The sequence below is a fragment of the Stegodyphus dumicola genome, chromosome 8 (genome assembly GCF_044657685.1).
Source record: "Stegodyphus dumicola isolate Sdum_Otavi_A_Nest chromosome 8, ASM4465768v1".
In the NCBI taxonomy this organism is placed as follows: domain Eukaryota; kingdom Metazoa; phylum Arthropoda; class Arachnida; order Araneae; family Eresidae; genus Stegodyphus; species Stegodyphus dumicola.
In genome coordinates this window covers 116,964,610-116,984,085 of record NC_140775.1, presented here as the reverse complement: position 1 = coordinate 116,984,085, position 19,476 = coordinate 116,964,610, and the positions used below count along the sequence as shown (strand labels likewise).

Here is a 19,476-nt window from a genome sequence, read left to right as displayed (position 1 = left end):
AACGTATGAAGAACTAATAATTTTACTGGGGTCAAAAGTATTGGAAAAAATAGTTACAGAAATCAAAGAAGCCAAGTATTATGGAATCACTGTGGATTCTACACCTGACGTTAGCCATACGGATCAACTCTCCATAGTTATTAGATATGTCTCAAAAACTGGAGATATATATGAAAGATTTTTGATGTTTGTTAAAATAGAAAAACATGATGCCAAGTATCTTTTTGACACTCTAATTTCAGTTTTAGAAAATCAGGGAATAGACTCAAAATTTTGCAGATGTCAGTCTTATGACAATGCGGCTTATATGAGCGGAGTGTATTCGGGAGTACAAACTAGATTTAGGGAAATCAACAGCGCAGCCACTTGGGTACCATGTGGAGCTCATAGTCTTAATCTAGTTGGCACAGCGGCGGCAGAAAGCTGCTTAGAAGCTGTAAAATTTTTTGAAATTTTGCAATCGCTCTACAATTTCTTTGCAGCGTCCCCTCAAAGATGGTCTAAACTAAGGTCTTTGGGAAGTAAAATTTTTGTAAAAAGACTTTCAGAGACCAGATGGTCAGCACGTTATGAGGCTGTAAAAACATTATGTGCCCATTATGATGATATACATGGTATTCTTACAAATATTTCAACTAGTGAAGGTATGAAACCTACAACAGTGATTGAGGCACAAACCTTAATCCATCAAATGAATACTTTGGAGATGGTATTACTCACAGTTATTTGGGAAGATCTACTAAAACACGTCGATATTGTAAATAAATCTCTTCAAGAACCTGGCATCGAGTTTAACACGATGGTGCGACTTTACGACAGTTTAATTCAATATTTATCTCACTGCAGAACTCTGAGGACATGTATAATAGCTATTATCTTAAGGCAAAAGCCCTTGCACCAGATTCAGAATTTAAAGAATCCAAAACTAGAGTTCGTAAGAGAAAACGCCAGTTCAATGAAGGGCCAGATGAGACTCCCTCTCGCAGTGCCAAAGATTCCTTTAAGATTAATGTTTTTTTTATTGTTCTGGATGTGCTTTGCGCTGAAATGACAAAGAGACGCACTGCGTATACCAGCCTTTATGACACATTTAGTTTTCTTACGGATAATACACTGACCGAGGACATTATCAAGGTTAAGGCTCAAGCTCTGGTAAAAATGTATCCGTCTGACTTAGAAGAAAACTTTGTTGATGAGTATTTGATTTTTTCAAATTTGTACCCCAAAACCACCTCTATAACGGATCTCATCAAATTACAAATAAAGGATAAACTTGTGTCAAGTTTCCCAAATGTTAATATTGCATTGCGCATATACCTTTCGATATTGGGTTCGAATGCAGAAGGAGAAAGATCATTCTCCAAGTTGAAGCTTATAAAAAATTTTATGCGTTCAACTATGGGTCAAGAGAGAACTTCGTCACTGGGCCTTCTGTGTATTGAAAGTGATGTCGCTCGCGGCATTAATTTTGAAGATATAATAAACGAATTCGCTGTGTCAAAATCCTGAAAAAAGGAGTTATTTTAGGATCTACTTAGTAAACCAAACGTTTTGTATTCGTATTTTTTGTGTATTTGTATTTACATATATTATTTTGACCTTCACTATATAATAATATAAAAATGTTTATAAGTTTTTGGGGTATTTTTATTTCAATATATTTTTTTCAAAGCCCTAAGACCTTTGGCCTTCGTAGGCCCTAGGCACGTGCCTACTGTGCCTAATTGGTAATCTGGCCCTGCTGTAGTTGATCCCTTTTCGAAAACCGCTCTGATATGGCAATAAAAGACAATTTTCTTCTAAATAGTGTACAAAGCAGTAGTTTACCATCTTTTCAAGTACTTTGCATATACAGCTAGTCAGAGCAATGGGGCGATAGTCAAAGAGGTTCCTAGAATCTTTCCCTGGTTTTGCTATAAGGATTACTTTAGCTCTTCGCCATGCATCCAGGAAAACCAGTTCCCTCCATATTCTATTCTACAGTGCAAGGAGGGCGGCTAATGATTTAGAAGGGAGATGTTTTATCATCTCATAATTTATGCCATCAGGGCCTGGACTTGTTTTGCCAGTTTTGAACAAGACTGCTCAATTCAAGCATCATAAAATCAGTATTATGCACTTCCAGGTTGGAAGTGTTAAATACAATTCGTTATCTTCCGTATGATGCTTGTAGGAGAGAAATTCTGTGGAATAATTACTACTGAGACATTGGCAAAAGCTTCTCCAAGAGTGTTAGCAATTTCTTCTCTGCAACTTAACACTTGGCCATTTGCATGCAAAATTGGAATTGAGTAACTCTTGTATAAACCTGATGCTTTTCGGACCCTTTCCCGCACTTTTTTGACGACGTAGATGATGTAATAGATGCTACATAATATCTCCAAGAATCCCTCTGACTTTGTCTCCTTACATTTCTAGCTTTAGCTCTGGCTCTTTTGAAAGCGAGATTGGATAAGGTGGGTACTGTCAAAAAATATCCCAGGCTTTTCTTTGCTGCCTCTGAGTCTTTTGACATTCATGGTTCCACCAGGGTTTAGAGTATTTGGGAACCTTTGTTGATGATTTTGGCACTGAAAGTTCCACTGCTTCAAGGATCTTAAAAGTGATGGTGTCCACTTCTTTATCTATAGGCATCATATTTACCATATCTTCTGATAATACTGCATGGGAAGCGAACCGATCCCAATCTGCCCAATCTAACAGAAGGCATGCAGGTCTAAAAATGGGGTTAGTATTAGGTTCTCTCAAAGATAGAAAAATTGGAAAATGATCACTATTAAAAGGATCACTTCCGACATTAAGAGACAAGAAAGGCAGAAGAGAAAGTGAACAAATGGCGAGATCCAAAGCATGGAAGGTCCTTGTAGGTTGGTGGAAATATGTTTTCTCCCTGTTATTTAGAAGGCAGAGGCAGTGATTATCAATCATATGCTCTATCTGTCTTCTGCGTGAATTAATATTGGCACATCCCCAAAGAGGATTGTGACCATTAAAGTCACCGAGAATAATGAAGGGAGTAGGTAGTTGCTCTATGAGGTCATTTAAATCCCGCTGAAATTCAAGAGGGCAACACCTCCACATGCATGCTCGTTAGGCACATTATCTTTCTTGACGACACTACCTCCGAAGTTTAGTTTAAGTGTTTGACCTGAGCAGAGTTTTCTGCAGTGCGATACACACACAATTATGAGCAGCAATCAGGTGTCTATTTGGAGGTAGATATAACAAACAGACTGAAATTTATGTTGTTATATTTATGTGAATTGCTATTGCCTGGAGATGTGTGGCTAAAGGCAGTATAGAAGCTGGATAGTTATTTAAATTCAAGAGGGCAACACCTCCACATGCATGCTCGTTAGGCACATTATCTTTCTTGACGACACTACCTCCGAAGTTTAGTTTAAGTGTTTGACCTGAGCAGAGTTTTCTGCAGTGCGATACACACACAATTATGAGCAGCAATCAGGTCTTTAATGTGTACAAGACTTTGGTGATAACCTCGACAGTTCCAAGAAATGAGGGTAGCCATCTCGGAGACTATTTTTCTGATGCTGATTTTTAGTTGAGCGTGGAAGCAGATGTTTCAGAAGGTTGAGGCCTTCATTTGTTTCCATCTCTGAATCTATCATATCAGCACAAATGCTGCTAACTGAGCTGTTACTCAGGCTTCTGGATTTTGATCTGGTATTTTTATTGCTTCGTTTTTATCTGCTTGGTTACTCTTCGATTTTTTTAAAGTTTTTTCAGGTTGAAGAGTAGGAAATGTTTGAGTTCCAATTGATCAAAAAGTTTTACAGGCATTGTCATAGGAAACGTTGGTTCGAGGCTGAGAGCTATCAACTATCTTCTTTGCTTCTACGTAGGGTATGTTTCTGGTGACCATCTTTATATTCTGCACTTCTTTTTCTCTTTTCCATTTTTTACAAGATCTAGAATATGCTGGGTGCTCTCCTTGACAGTTGATGCAAAGCGGTTTTTATGCAGCCTTCACTGTCATGGCCCACCTCTGAGCATCTAGCACAGGTAAGATTGCCACGACAGGAGAATTTAGAATGCCCATATCGTTGATATTGGATTTAGAATGTCCATATCATTGATATAGGAAACAACGCATTGGATTGGATATGTATGGTCAGACTGGGGAATTCAGATATCCTGCTTTGACAGATTTGGGAAGAACCGGAGTTTTGAATGTTAATATAATATGTCTTGTTTTTACAAATTGTTCATCTTGGCGTATCTTAATTCTTCGCACTCCGCACACATCTTGATTTTTCAGTTCAGCAATCATTTCATCCTCTGTAACAGCTATTAGGTCTGATTCTGAAATGACGCCACGGGAGAAATTTAAGGTCTTATGAGGAGAGACTTTTGTGTGTTTCCTAGTCTTGTTAGCTTGCAAAGTGCAGCTGTCTGTTTGGGGGATGCGGTTTCTATAAGTAGATCACCAGATCTAAGCTTCTTAATGTTTTTTGGTTTGCCTCTTGCTGAAGTTAGGTATTTGTTTATCAAAAAAGGTCACATTTTCTGCAGTTCGTTATTTAGGTTATTTATAACGAAGAATCTGTAGTTTTCATAGATCTTAATTCGGAATTAATAGTGGTTTCCTTCTCTTCTGTGTTTTATCAATTGATTCAACAGCTCTTTTGTCTGCGAGAGCTCTGTGTTGTATTTTATATATGTTGGGTATGTGCTCAGTGATGATTACAAGATGTACACAAACATCGTTTTACAGTTATGATTAAAGATAATAGATACAGTTACAGTTACATATATAACATCTCCCTTTTTTATAAAAAATAATAATAGTAGTAAAATTAAACATATTCTTTTAAATAATAAGGTTTCTTAACAGTCCTACCAGATCGAGTGACGTAGTTATGTCCATTTGAAAAATTTGATGATACTATACCTCTTTCACTATTTGGTGACACAACACTTCTGTTAGGTTTTAAAGGACTTACAGGCACATCTAAATTTGTAGTACTCCTACTATTTTCATGTATCTCGGGTTCATCTATAACTTCATTCTCATAGTTGTTTTGTATTGCAAACTCTTCCTGATTAGTTCCTTTAAGAAGGTCTCTTCTGTTCCTTTCTACAATTCTTCCATCTGTTCTTATAATCCTATATGAACGCGGTCTTTCTGCTTCTTCTATAATTTTCCCTCTTTCATTTAGTTTTCTCCCTTTCTCTTTTATGTAAACATGATCTCCTGTTTTCAGTGGTTTTAACGGTCTTGCATTCCTATCATAATAACTTTTTTGTAAGGTTTGTCTCTTCAGTAAATGTTGTTTATGGTCTTCATATCGTTTAGCTTGGACGAAATTCTCTTTTATAGGCATCAATCCATTTACTTTTCTTCCAAACATCAATTCTGAAGGTGACTTAACTTCATCTGAAATAAGAGAGTTACGATATTCCAGTAATACTAAATATAGATCCTTGTTGTCAACTACAGCTTTTTCTAACATTCGCTTGACAGTTTGAATATGTCTTTCAATTCCATTAGATTGTGGATAATTTGGACTTGAAGTTCTGGTTTCAAAATTCTACCTTCTTGCAAAATCTTTAAATTTTCTACAATTATATTGTGGACCATTATCCGAATATACTATTTTCGGAATACCATGTCTTGCAAAAAGTGATTTCAATTGCTTTATCACTGCTACACTAATAATAAGGTTTCTTAACAGTCCTACCAGATCGAGTGACGTAGTTATGTCCATTTGAAAAATTTGATGATACTATACCTCTTTCACTATTTGGTGACACAACACTTCCATTTTAAATCTTCCAAATGTCCAATTTCAACATATTTGCTAAAATAATCTATAACTATTAGATAATCCCTTCCTTGAAAGTAAAAGATATCTGTTCCCAATACTTCCCATGGACCATTAGGTATTTCTTTAGATATCATTGGTTCTTTAGTATTAGCTTTTTGTAAACTTAAACATGTTTGACAATTCAGTACCAAATCTTCAATTTCTTTCGACATTCCTGGCCAATATAATATTTCTCTTGCTTTGATCTTGCATTTTACTACTCCTAAATAACCATAATGAATTCTGTTTAACATATCTTTTCGTAAACTTCTTCGTACAACAACACAGGAATTTTTAAATATTAATCCAGTTTCTTCTGATAGTTCTTCTCTAAAGTTAAAATATGGTTTTGCCAGTTCTGGAACCATACATTTTTCATCTGGCCATCCAGTTTTAATTAATTTTCTTAAAACTTGTAGTTCTTCATCTTTTTCTGTTTCCAGTTGAAAAACTTCCATTTTACCATTAGACATTGGTATACATTATACAACTAATCCAACATGAGCTTCTATTTCTCCTTCAAAGAAATCAGATCCTTTATCAGTGAATGATCTTGATAATGCATCAGCTATAAAAAGTTCTTTTCTTGGTTTATATTTTATCTCAAACTGATATGGCTGTAATCTTATACGCATTCTTTGTAGTCTTACAGGACATTTATGTAATGGCTTTTTGAAAATTGATTCCAGTGGTTTATGATCACTTTCCACAGTAATATTTTTTCCAAATATATACTGGTGAAATTTCTCACACGCAAATACAATAGCTAAAGTTTCCTTTTCAATTTGAGCATAATTCTTCTGTGTATCTGTTAATGCCTTAGATGCATATGCCACTGGTAAATTATTCTGCAGTAAGACTGTTCCTAGTCCTTCTTGAGATGCATCTACAGATAAAACTACTGGCATCTTTATATCATAATACTGTAAAACTGGTTTATTTACTAAGATATCTTTTAGTCTTTTAAATGCTTTTTCATGTGTTGCATTCCAGTTCCAGATAACTTGTGTTTTCAACAAATCTCTTAAACATGATGTCAATTCTGATACATTAGGTATAAATCTAGAAACATATGTAATCATTCCTAGGAAAGTTTATAATTCTTTCAAATTTTTTGGTGGTTTTTATATCTAGAATAGCCTTAATTTTGTCTTCATCTGGTTTTAAACCATCTTTAGAAAATATATGTCCCATATATTTCACTTCATTCAGCCCAAATTTACATTTATTTAAATTAAAGTTAACATTATTTTCTCTGGCTCAGTCCAACAACTTCTTTAATCTTGAATCATGTTCTTTTTTATCTTTACCCCAAACTAATAAGTCATCTATATACATTTGAACTCCTTCTAAATCACTAAAAATTTCAGAAAAACTTCTGTGGAAAACTTCTGGTGATGAACTCAGTCCATATGGCAACCTCAAAAAACAATATCTACCAAACGGAGTGTTAAATGTAGTAAATTCACAACTTGAATCTGACAGTTTAATTTGCCAAAATGCTTTGTTTGCATCTAAAATACTAAAGACCTTTGCATTTGTCATTTGAGATGAAATTTCTTCAAAGGTTGGTTTGTGATAATGTTCTCTCAGTATATTTTGGTTAAGGTGCTGAGGACCTAAACACACTCTTAAATTTCCATCCTTTTTCCTTACTACCACTAATGAATTCACGAATTCTGTTGGTTGGTTAACTTTCTTTATAATACCATCTTTTTCCATTCTTGCTAATTCCTTTTTTAATGGATTTAATAAGCTAAGTGGAATTTTCCTACAGGGTTCTATTTTACCAACAGCTCTTGGTTTTAATTTAATATGATATGTATATCCAGTTAAATTCCCTGTTCCTTTAAACAAATCTTGATATCCTTTTAAAGATTCTGGTAACTTTTCATTGGAATCAGGATTTACTATACAAACCCTTTGTATTAGGTTTAATTTTTGCAATGTAGGTAAACCTAAAATAGCTGGAACAGTTTTATCATATGCTACAACTTGAAATTCTATTTCATCCTTGTCCCCTTTCGATGTTTCACATAATAATTTACATTTTCCAACTACATCAATTGTAGTACCATTGTAATTATTTAAAGTGACTTTTGATTTAGTCAAACATTTCTTTCTTAAATTTAATTGTTTAAATTTAGGCAATGGTAGCACATTACACTGAGCTCCAGTATCCAACTTAACAAATAAATATTTAGATATGTTTACTTTTAGTTTTTCAAACCATTCAGTTTTATTTTTAGAAAATGGATTTGTATCTTCTACTGACCCTAAAATATATTCATTACCATTATTATGTAACTCATGCTCTAAATTATTCTGAACAACATTAACATTTTTATAAGTGCACATTTTAGAAAAGCGATTTTTCTTTTTACAGTACATGCAAATCTTATTATAAGCAGGACAGTTGTATAACTTATGAAAAGTTCCACATTTTCTACATGGTTTTGGATTATTGTACTTATTTCCTTGATAGTTTGAAGAAGATTTAGTACTTTGTTGCTTTTGTTTTACATGATAGTCTTTCTTACAAGGCTGACTTTTTTCCTCTGAAGGTTGAAATCTATTACGTTTGATAGCTTCTATTTTATTTTCTTCAGTTAAAGTTTTCAGCTGAAGTTCTGCTAATTCAGAAGCTTTACACATTTTAATACATTTTTCCAATGTTAACTGATCTTCCCTTAATAATCTATCTTTGAGATTTTTATTTAGAATTCCACTTACTATTTTATCCCTTATTAAACTATCTTTTAATTCTGAAAATCCACAGTTGCTACTTAATTTCTTTAAATCGGTTAAAAGATCATCAAACGATCCACCTACATGTTGTGTTTGACAGAAAAATATATGTCTATCAACACTTTCGTTTGCTTTTGGTATGCAAAAATTTTCGAAAGCTTCAATTACTTTGTCAACATCCTTCTTATCTTCTTCACTTAAATTAAAAGTATTAAATTTTTCAAGTGCTTCTTCACCAATAATATGCAATAAAATAGCTACTTTAATTTCAGGTGATTTAGTAATACCACCAGATGCTAACATATAAATTTGGAATTTTTGTTTCCATTTCTTCATATTTTCGCTTAAATTTCCTTCGAAACTTAGATTACTTGGTGGCTTTAATCCATCCATATTTAATTTAGGACTTTAAATAGTTTATATATACATATTTTTAGCCACTTCCAATAAAAATAAACAACTCACTTACCAGCGATATAAGTTTCGATTTCACAGTAAACAACTTCCCATCATGTTTTTGTTTAGAATATCTTTACCCACGCTGCATGGTTCTTCAAAAAAAGATTTTCTTTTTTAATCATCGAGGGGCTGCACCATGTTGTATTTTATATGTGTTGGGTAGTGCTCAGTGATGATTACAAGATGTACACAAACATCATTTTACAGTTATGATTAAAGATAACTGATGCAGTTACAGTTACATATATAACAAGCACATACACTTTCATATTGACCTGTTGATTTATTAATTATCATAATCTGCCCAAGGATAGTTTGAGAAGTACAATTATTTGAAGAAATCATAATATAGAAAGAATATTTTTCGGACATGACTTTGCCACCCACCATCGAGTGTAACAAGGGGATGCAGATGCCTGCACCAGTGCTAGTCATGTCTATATGCTCACAGAGCATCTCTGGAACCGACCTCCACCCTTAACGAGGTGTTCAGCAGATGCTCCGTTTGCTTAACCCCAAACCAAAAACAAACTTGACCAGCCAACTGATACATATGGGGCCCGTATGTACCACCCATTTAAACTGAAGCAGAGGCCAAAGCAGTGTGTTGGAGACAGTACCTCGCCCCTCAACTACCAGGATCCTCCTTTGCAGACTTACGAGTCCCCAACACGCACGTCAAACACGCGAGCAGTTTACTCTCAGTGAGGAGCTGAAACAAAGGGACGTAGCAATCTCTCACCTGGAGCCCTAACCTCCAAGAAGGAAAACACAAAGGGAGAAAGAAACGGAAAAGCAGAAGACAAGAAAAGAAGAAGAGGAAAGTGAGACAGATTACTGGGCTAACGTGGTAAAGACGCCCGTCTCACCAAGTCTCTCCCCTGAAGGGCTAGGGTACCTCGGAATTGCCAAACCCATACTCACAAGAGTGAGCCCCTGAGAGGTTATAATAACTGTATAGATTTCATTAATTGTAGACAAACTGAATTTTGAATTATTAAAAAAAAAAGCTAAATACTTTTATTACTTTCAACTATAAATGTTTAACTTCATCTTTAAGAATACAGATCAATATAAGTTTAAATTTTTCATCTCCATATAAATTTTTTATTCAAGAAAATTTCAGTATACAGTTTTTTTATTAAGATGTGAAAAAAAATTATACATGATTTATACACATTTTTCAAATGTTTTAAGTATAAGAGAAAAGGAACCTATAACCCGACTTTTATGCATCTAATGCTTACTTAACAGCTTTAATGTGTTCCCAACTAGCCAAACCAGTAAGAGGCCCTTTCTGCTCTCTGGTTCTACCATGAACTGTCAGCAACTGAAATTAAATAAATAAACTGTTACTTAAATACATAAACCCACATACAGTTTTTGTAAAAGAAATGAGATTCGATTAATATTGAACTAAAACAAATATCAGTCAAAGGCTTTAATTAAAGTAACATATTATTATGCAGCTTAATTAAGCAAAATCTACATGAAAATTACCTGATAAGCAGAAATTTGCTAGTGTTACATACAAAATTTTGAGTATTATGTATCAATGTAACCACCTTGGCATAATTTGGTGATTTTTTATTGATGAAAAGGTAAAAGTTACTTATCAGGTGCAAGTCGGCAAATTTTGCAACATTTTTTAAAGATTCACAGATTATCAATATTCATCTAAATTGGTAAATATTACAAACATATAAAAAACACTCTAGCAATTTTAAATACAAATTATAATTGTCAGATACGGATTATATGATTCATTAAAAAAAATAAAATACGTACATTTTTTGTGCATGTACACAACAATCTGTTTTCACTTAAGAAACAATAGAGAATTGCACAACACAACACCAGCATTGCACACTGGTTATTTATGAAAGCATCTCATCATTTTTCTCTTTAGCAATTTTGCAGCAAAATACTGTATTCCTACAGAAATTTTACCACAGTTTATGTTTTGTTGTTGTTGTTGGCAAATTCCACAAAAACATATTTTAAAGTTTTGTTTGGGACAAAAAATATCATAATTTGTCTATAGAGAACATTGGAACTTAAAAAGAGTTGCATATGAATATGGTGATGCTCTTTGACTGAAGAATTGTAATCAGCACAGTTGTCTGAAAAATAATTATGCATATGTTTGCCAAAATTTGGCAATCTTTGCTAAGGTGGTTGAGATAATACGTTAAGTACCAAATTTTGATTATTAACTTGTAAATACCTGATTTAAGTAGTGAGGAGGCTAATTAAAATCTCCTGACTCAGAATTTGATGATTGGGAATAAAATCTAATTATATTTAATATTTGAAATAAAGTAAATACATTATTTCTCTAATGTCTTGGTATTTAAATCAAAATAAATTTTTCAGTAATAATTATTTGAATAATGCTCAATTCAATTCAAATCTAAAATGGCTATCTCTTTATCTTGTGAAAATCTCTACTATTATATTACATAACACACAAAATATAAAACACATCTCTATCTATAAACACACAAAATATAAAACACATCAAAACACAATTTTCTTAAAAATTAGCTAAAGCTTACATCCACACAATCATTAAATCATATTCATTGAACATCATACAGGACAAAGTCTGAAATCTGGACTCATTGACACTTCTGCGATTCCAGATTTGTAATTTTTATTAGATCATCAGTTCAAATCTAGTAAGATGACATGAAGAAATTATAAAATTTAAAATATGAAATAACAGTTCATGAAATAATGAAGCATTTATGATTTTAAGAGAATCAAAATTTACAGAAACAGCTCAATATTTATTTCTTTGCTTTATTAAATATTTCTTTGAATATAAGTTGTTTAGGTTGTTTTTTTTTTTTTTTTTTTTTTTTTTTTTTTTTTTTTTTTTCATTTGTTTGTTTGTGTGTGTGTGTGCTAACATATTCTCTTGAATTCTACAGGTAGACATAATTTTTTGTTCAGTTACAAAGTTCCATTGTTCAAGTCCTGTAATTGTCGTGTTCAGAATTCTCATAAAATTGTCAATCAAAATTTTTCGATTCTCAACAACCTGTCCGTCCCTTTCTTTACTATCAGTAGGAATATTTTCTGGACTTAGATCCATACTACAGATTTCTCCAGCCATTAGTTGACTGATGCTATAACTGCAGACATAGAGAAAATGTACAGACAAATCATACTACAAGATGCAGACTTTCATAGAATAGTCTGGCGTGATTCACCTTATAAACCAATTCAGGATTTTCGATTAACTAGGATTGCTTACGATACTGTATCAGCACCATACCTTGCAGTAAAATGTTTACAGCAGTTAGCAACAGAAGGAGCAAATAATTTCTATTTGGCTTCCAAGACAAGCCTTAGGAACTTCTACGTTAATGATTTGATGCCAGGAGCTAGTTCAATTACTGAAGCTATAGAATTACAAATGCAATTGAATCAGATGTTGTCATGTGCAGTATTTGTTTTAAGAAAATGGGCTTCTAACAGCAAAGAAGTCTTGAATTCAATTAATCCAGATTTGTGCTTATCAAATGTTTCTTTGAAGATGATGATACCGTAAAAACGTTAGGTATCCTTTCGGTATGAATTGATCATGCAAAAATTGTGGAAACATCAGTTGCAGTGGGATGAAAAGGTTCCTCCAGATATTGCATGTGAATGGAAACAACTTACAGAAGATATGCTATTTATTAAAAGTATCAAAATTTCACAATTCTTGTTGGTTGAATCAGATAACCAGTTTCAACTGCATAGGTTTTGTGACACCTCAGAGAAGGTGTACACCAATGCAATTTATTATCGTTCTCTGTTAGATTCTGAACAAATTAATGTTCAGTTGGTGATAGCCATGACAAGAGTTGCACCACTAAAAACCATATCACTTCCTCGATTGGAACTTTGTGATGATTGATGGACTTCACCTGTAAAGCTTTGGATACTTATATATCACAAGCTTATTTTCATACTGATTGATGATATTGTTAAGCTTATTTTCATACTGATTGATGATATTGTACTAGCCTGGATAGGATTTCATGCAAGCCAATGGAAGACCTTTGTCGCCAAGAGAATAGCAAAAATCCAGACTTTGTCTTCTCCTGACCAGTGGCATCATGTGAGTCGAAATACTAATCCTGCAGATCTTGCAATTCGTGGTGTGTCATCATCAGCACTTGTTACTTCATTGTGGCTACATAGTCCAGATTTATTGTATGATTTATTTCCTTTTCAGCCAACATCATCTGCACCACTACTGAATGATTCTGTGCCCGAGCAAAGATGTGCTTTACAGTCAACAACTGCTGTCGGTCACTTAATAAACGCTCATGATTTATTTAATAAATATTCTTCTCTCACCAAATTTAAACATATTATAGTATTATGTCTGAGGTTTGTAAACAACTGTAGAAATTCAGGAGATAAGGTAAATGGATTTTTAAAAACTAGTGAATTAACTAAAGCTATGCATTTATTAATCAAATTAATGAAATATGTTGAATTTAAGAATGAAATCAACATTTTAAGCAGAAATCAATCATTACCTTGTCCAAGCAAAATTTTATCTTTAAATCCATTTTTAGATTATTCATGTATTCTCAGGGTGGATGGTCGCTTGTGATATGCAAACCTTGCATATGGCTTTAGGCATCCCATTTTGCTGCCAAAGAGCCCATTTTAACTCATTTCATTGTTAGACATGAAATACTTTTGCACGCAGGTCCACAAATCATGCAATCTTGTATTCAATAACAATATTGGATCATAGGTGCTAGAGTTGTTATCAGATATTTAGATAGGAATTGTATAAGGTGTTGCAGAATTAGAGCATCTGTCACTAATCAATTGATGAGCGATTTGCCATCTAGTTGAGATTCCCCTGGTCCTGAATTTTGGGGCTGTGGAGTGGTAAAGCAAATCAGAGATCATTCAATATCTCTGGATCATTCAAGGCATATATAGCTTTATTTGTTTGTTTTATGACAAGAGCTATTCACTTAGAATTAGTAACTGATCTTTCAGCAGATGCTTTTATTGCAGCCCTTAAGAGGTTCATTTCCCACAGGCGCAAAAGCAGTGATATATATAGCGATTGCGGTTCCAATTTTGTTGCAGCAAAACGTAAACTCGTGGAGTTTGAAAGGCTTGTTAGATCTACAACTTATAACCAAAATGTACACAGATATTTGGTTGATAATGGCATTAAATGGCATTTAAACGTTCCACGTGCGCCACATATGGGTGGACTCTGGGAAGCTGGTATAAAATCAATATCATTTAAAATGAGTAGTTAATGAAGCAAGATTGACATATGAAGAATTTGAAACATTTCTCAAGCAATTAGAAACTTGTCTTAACTCACGACCTTTAAAAAATTTATCTAATGATACAAATGACTTATCAGCATTGATGTCTGGTCATTTTCTTATTGGTAGATCATTAACAAGTATTCCTGAATCAAATTACATTGAAGTTAATGTTTCCCATCTCACTAGATGGCAACATATTCAAAAAATGGTTCAAGAGTTTTAAGCGTTGACAAAAAGAATATCTGTGTCAGTTACAACAAAAACCAAAATGGCTTTTGCCAACTAAAAATCTTCAAGTTAATGATCTGTGTCTCATAAAGGAGGATAACTAACCTTCAACTAAATGGAAAATTGGTAGAATTACTCAGTTACATCCTGGTCTTGATAATATTGTTAGGGTTGTGACTATTAAGACTTCAGATGTCATGGTCAAAAGAACTATTACAAAACTATGTCCATAACCAATTTGAGTTTTAATTCATATGTATTATAAATTAAGCATTATATCATGATTTTAATGCTGTATTGTGTTTTTTGAATTTGCTGAATTGTAACCACTGAATGTTGAAATAGTATTTCAAGGTGGGTGGCATGTTCGTGCCTTATGTAAATTTTGATTTTGTTCTCTCCAAAAGGGCGCCAAACTATATCTATTGTACCAACTTACTCTTCTCACCACCAATAAACGCAATAACAAACGTGTGTGTCTACCTTCCATCCATTGTATAATATCATCTTCATTTATTACCACTTCTTCACAAATTCCATTAATTGGAAAATTTCACTTTTTTGTTTGCGATATTTGAAAAACCTTCAAATTTGTGGCTATCATCCTAAAACTAAGCTAGCATCTGCTATACACTGTTGGCGATATATGAGACTAGGACTAAAGACATGTCGTTCAACTAAATTTTGTCTTCCATTTGTCACATGCTGATGAAGCTAAGCCTGAATTATATTAGTTATTTACACCTATCTCCTGCACATGCTTAAGGCTCATTTGAAACCCAAATAAATAAATTTCTACATATACTTAAAGCTTATCCAAAGTGTCAGCACTAGATATTTTGCAGCCTAGTGCAGTCTCTGCAGGTCCTAAATTCTGCTGCTAAATGCCTCACCAAATTTTAAAAATTTTGTATCCCAATGCCTTCTTTAAATTTTAAAGATTTTGCCACGCTTCTCTAAATTCTAAAAATTTTCCCTCCTCTACATTCTGCTGCCCAGTGCAGCCACACCAGCTCTAACACCATTCCTAGGCTAATCTGAATATCAAATCAATTATTTTCAATTCAAACAGCACTAAATGTAATCTTTTGGCCTATAAGTATTATTTACAAAACCCTCTTTTTTTCATATAGAAAGAAATTTTTGTTAAATTCCTCCTCTTTAACATATTCAACAACCGAAGAATTGCAACATGCTAGAATGCAATTGTTAGAATAGTTCAAAATGATGAGTTTTTGAATGAATATAATCTTCTGAAGGAGAATCAAACATTAAACTCAAATATTAAGACACTTTTTTATCCCTTTTATCAACATGAATGGATTTACATGTAATGGAGGAAAATTAAGACAAGCCAACATCACACAAGGTAGAAAATAATCCTATTTTGTTGTTGCCCAAGAAACTTCATATTACACAAAATTATTTTCATGAATCTCATTCATACTGGGCATCTGCTATTGCTATCAGTAATTAGAAGAGAATACAGGATAGACAATGCTAGGTCAGTTATTAAACAGCAGATTTGTAAATGTGTGAAATGTCATTGTATACATGCTAAAACATCTGTCTAGATAATATCAGACTTACCATTATTTAGAGTCGTTAACATCAAAGGTTTTCTCCAGAGCTGGAATTGATTTAATAGTCAATTGATTTTAAGTCAAACCCAGTGTAGGTCAAGGAATAAAGCCAATGAAATGCTACATTTGTGCAAGGGTGTGTTTTACTACTAGAGTTGAACAAATTGAATTAGTAGGTAATCTATGTCAGAACTATTTATTGCCACTTTGAAGCTTTTTGTATTTCGAAGAGGAAAGTTAACAGAAGTGCTCAGTGATTGTGGTCCAACTTTTATTGCTGCTGCTAAGAAATTGAAAAAAGTAATAACTTCACTTAGTAATATTGCAGGAGAAATGACATTTTTTTCTTAAATTTTAATGTTTAAATAACAGAAGTAGAGCAAATAATGCATTTGAATCTTCTTAATGTTCACAGATGCAAGACAAAACTGCTGTTCTAAGACAAATCTTACAAGGATTCAACAGATTTCAAGCATTAGTGAGAGTAGCTACTTATATCTAAAACTTTTAATATGATTACTAGTATGAAAAATAATATTATCCTCCTCCTGAGAAATTACTCATCATTTCAGCTAAAGTTTAAATTACGATTTTAATCAGGCAACCCTGATTTTAGCTGGAAAGATTCTAAATGATTTTTCTTCTAACTATTGAATGAAGTAAAAGTGAGCAATAATATATATTAAATTTTTTTTCAAAATTCTTCTAATTATAAATGCTGTTTTAATTTTTGTTTTCAACCATAAATGTGTTTTAATTTTATTTATGATATGATAGTTACAATTTTGCTCTTTTTAAAGCTCCTCTTGACTCATTCTACATTATTTTCTCAAAATTGAATAAAAACAACTAGAATGAAACTAATGACATATTATTAATTTCATTTGATGTGGTTTTCTCTTACAATTTCTCACCTTGCGAAATCTTATAATCCAAAGAATTAATGATATTAAATAATTAACCAATAATAAAAAATCTAAGAATGATTTCTAATAATAACAAACCTGACATCCAGCCGCTTCTAACATTTGAGCATACTGAATAGTGCGCTGAATATCAGAGAAAATTCTAATTTTGCATGTAATTGGAATTTCCACCTCTTCATGAACTTTGCTAACTAGAGGGAAAAAAAGATAATATATATATATATATGGCATAAACTATTTCATAATACATGATGTGATCAAAAGCAACTGACATCTTGACATATTTGTTCTTCTGCAAATAAATGAGAAATTAACATGAGTTCACATTTTACTGCAGTGACAGCTGTCATTCTATCAGGAAAACTATCCAATCAATTAAAAAAATCAATTTATCATCCATTTATTTGTGGAAAATACTGCAGTTTGAACTGGATATGAATCTTGCAAAAACAAACAATGGTGAGTTCTGCAGCTCAAGTGGAACAGCATAAACTGACAGCAAATATAGTAAACTTCCAATTAACCAGGTTAACATTAGGAATGATATGCGTGATTAATGCAGAACAACTTATAACCCAAAGGCAATTGAAAAGAACACAGGAAAGAGAGTAACCAATATTATAATTACTAGAAAACTATTATTAAAAATTTACCTGTACTTTTCACAGCATTTTAATTAAATGAATTTGTTTACTTAGTTACACAAATTAAACCAGTATCCACAGCAAAGAGAACATATTACAAATAATGGATGAATTAACACCATTTGAAATGAAGACACAGAGTTATAAATAATAACAATTCCATATTTACAACAGAAATTGAACAATATCATTGATTTAAATCGCATAAAATGGTTGGTTAGAATTTTCTGTTTATGGCAGTTTTCTTTTCTTCAGATCAATGATCTTGTCTTGCAAAACTTTATTTTGTCCTTCAAAAGAGAATGATCTTAATCCTTTAAGTAATTGAGAAGGCAGCAATACTATTTCAAATAAAATTAGTGATACTACTTAGTAATAGTTATTTAGTGAAAAAAAAAGTAATACTATTTCAAGTGATGGAAGTAATAACACTAATCACTACAAAAAGTACTTGACAGTGAAAGGAGCCAAAACCAATGAACACAGGTGGCATGATTTTTATAACAATATGAAGGAATAGCAAGCTAAGGCTGGAGTGAAAAGGGTGAAGCTAATATGAGACTCTCTCTCAGTGAAGCATCTGCTGCTTGTTTCTGTTTACATTATTCATATATTTCAGTAGGAGTCAACATAAATAGATTAATAGCTGTATGCTTATTTATTTTCATGACTGAATAGTTTACTTTAAACAGATGATTTAGCAATGCTTATTATATACTGAATTATAAACAGTTAACTCTCAAACCATATAATATTATTCGATATGAAATTTTTCCAAATATTCTCTTTTTCTCTCTTCCATTTTTTCCAAACCGTTTTGTTTTACTCTGATGGTCCACAATAGTAAGTTCTCCAACATTCAACAATAAACCAATAAACAACCTTAACTTTTTCCCCATACAGATGGGGCTCAGTTAATCAACAACCAAATTAATCAGGAGTCTACAATATTTCACTTAATTCTATAGATACTTTGTATAGTTGTGGCCATGGCTTTAAGCATGCAAATTCAACAGCCACAACAATAAACCAGCTGAATATGATATATGCCTTATGGTAAAAAATAACCATACTGATACTGGAATAGATGCACCAAACAGTTGTTACAAAATAGGCAGTGCAGAATTGTCTAAAGCAGTGGTTCTCAACCATTTTTCTAATGCATACCATCTAAACAAAAACTGAAAAATTTTAGTACCACAATAACATTTCACAATAATTACTTTTCAGTTTCTCAATAAAAGTATTAAAAAACGCAACTTATCAAAGATGCACACATAAAAAATATCAGATTAAAAATTGGTTACTTTCTTAATTATCTTTAAGATTTTAAATTATATTATAACATCTTTAATTCTAAAATTTAGAGTGAAATGTGGGCCTGTTTTTGAGAGATTTTCATTATGTCTAGTTTTATTTCACTTAGTTTTCACTTAAATTAGGATCCACTTTTAATTTTGTTCTGTACTTGTTTTTTAAATATGATATGGAAGAAAATCCTTCTTCACACAAGCAGGTTGTGTAAAAGGCAAAAAACATTCAAAAGCTTTATTTGAAATACCTTTAATTTTTCTTTATCCCCAGTTCAGCCAAATATTGGCAAATGTGTTATTTTTTAAATCTTTAGTTAGAATTCGATCACAGGAAATTTCTGTCAATTGTTCTTTTTCTTCACAAGATAAAATTTCAGGTACATTTGAACAAAATGGATTTCTAATCCAATTTTCTTTTCTATAACCCTAAGGAAAAGTACA

At 32.6% G+C, this 19,476-nt stretch overlaps 1 protein-coding gene across 1 annotated transcript in view; it reads right to left on the bottom strand.

Moving 5' to 3' along the window:
- Window positions 1–19,476, bottom strand: part of Dus1 (Dihydrouridine synthase 1) — an 83,907-nt gene that overhangs the window by 43,320 nt on the left and 21,111 nt on the right. The window contains exons 3-4 of the mRNA XM_085822329.1: window positions 17,157–17,269; window positions 10,283–10,365 (exon numbers count right to left, since the gene is read on the bottom strand). Coding sequence (XP_085678455.1) covers window positions 10,283–10,365; window positions 17,157–17,269 — 196 coding nt within the window. The remainder of the gene's footprint in view (window positions 1–10,282; window positions 10,366–17,156; window positions 17,270–19,476) is intronic.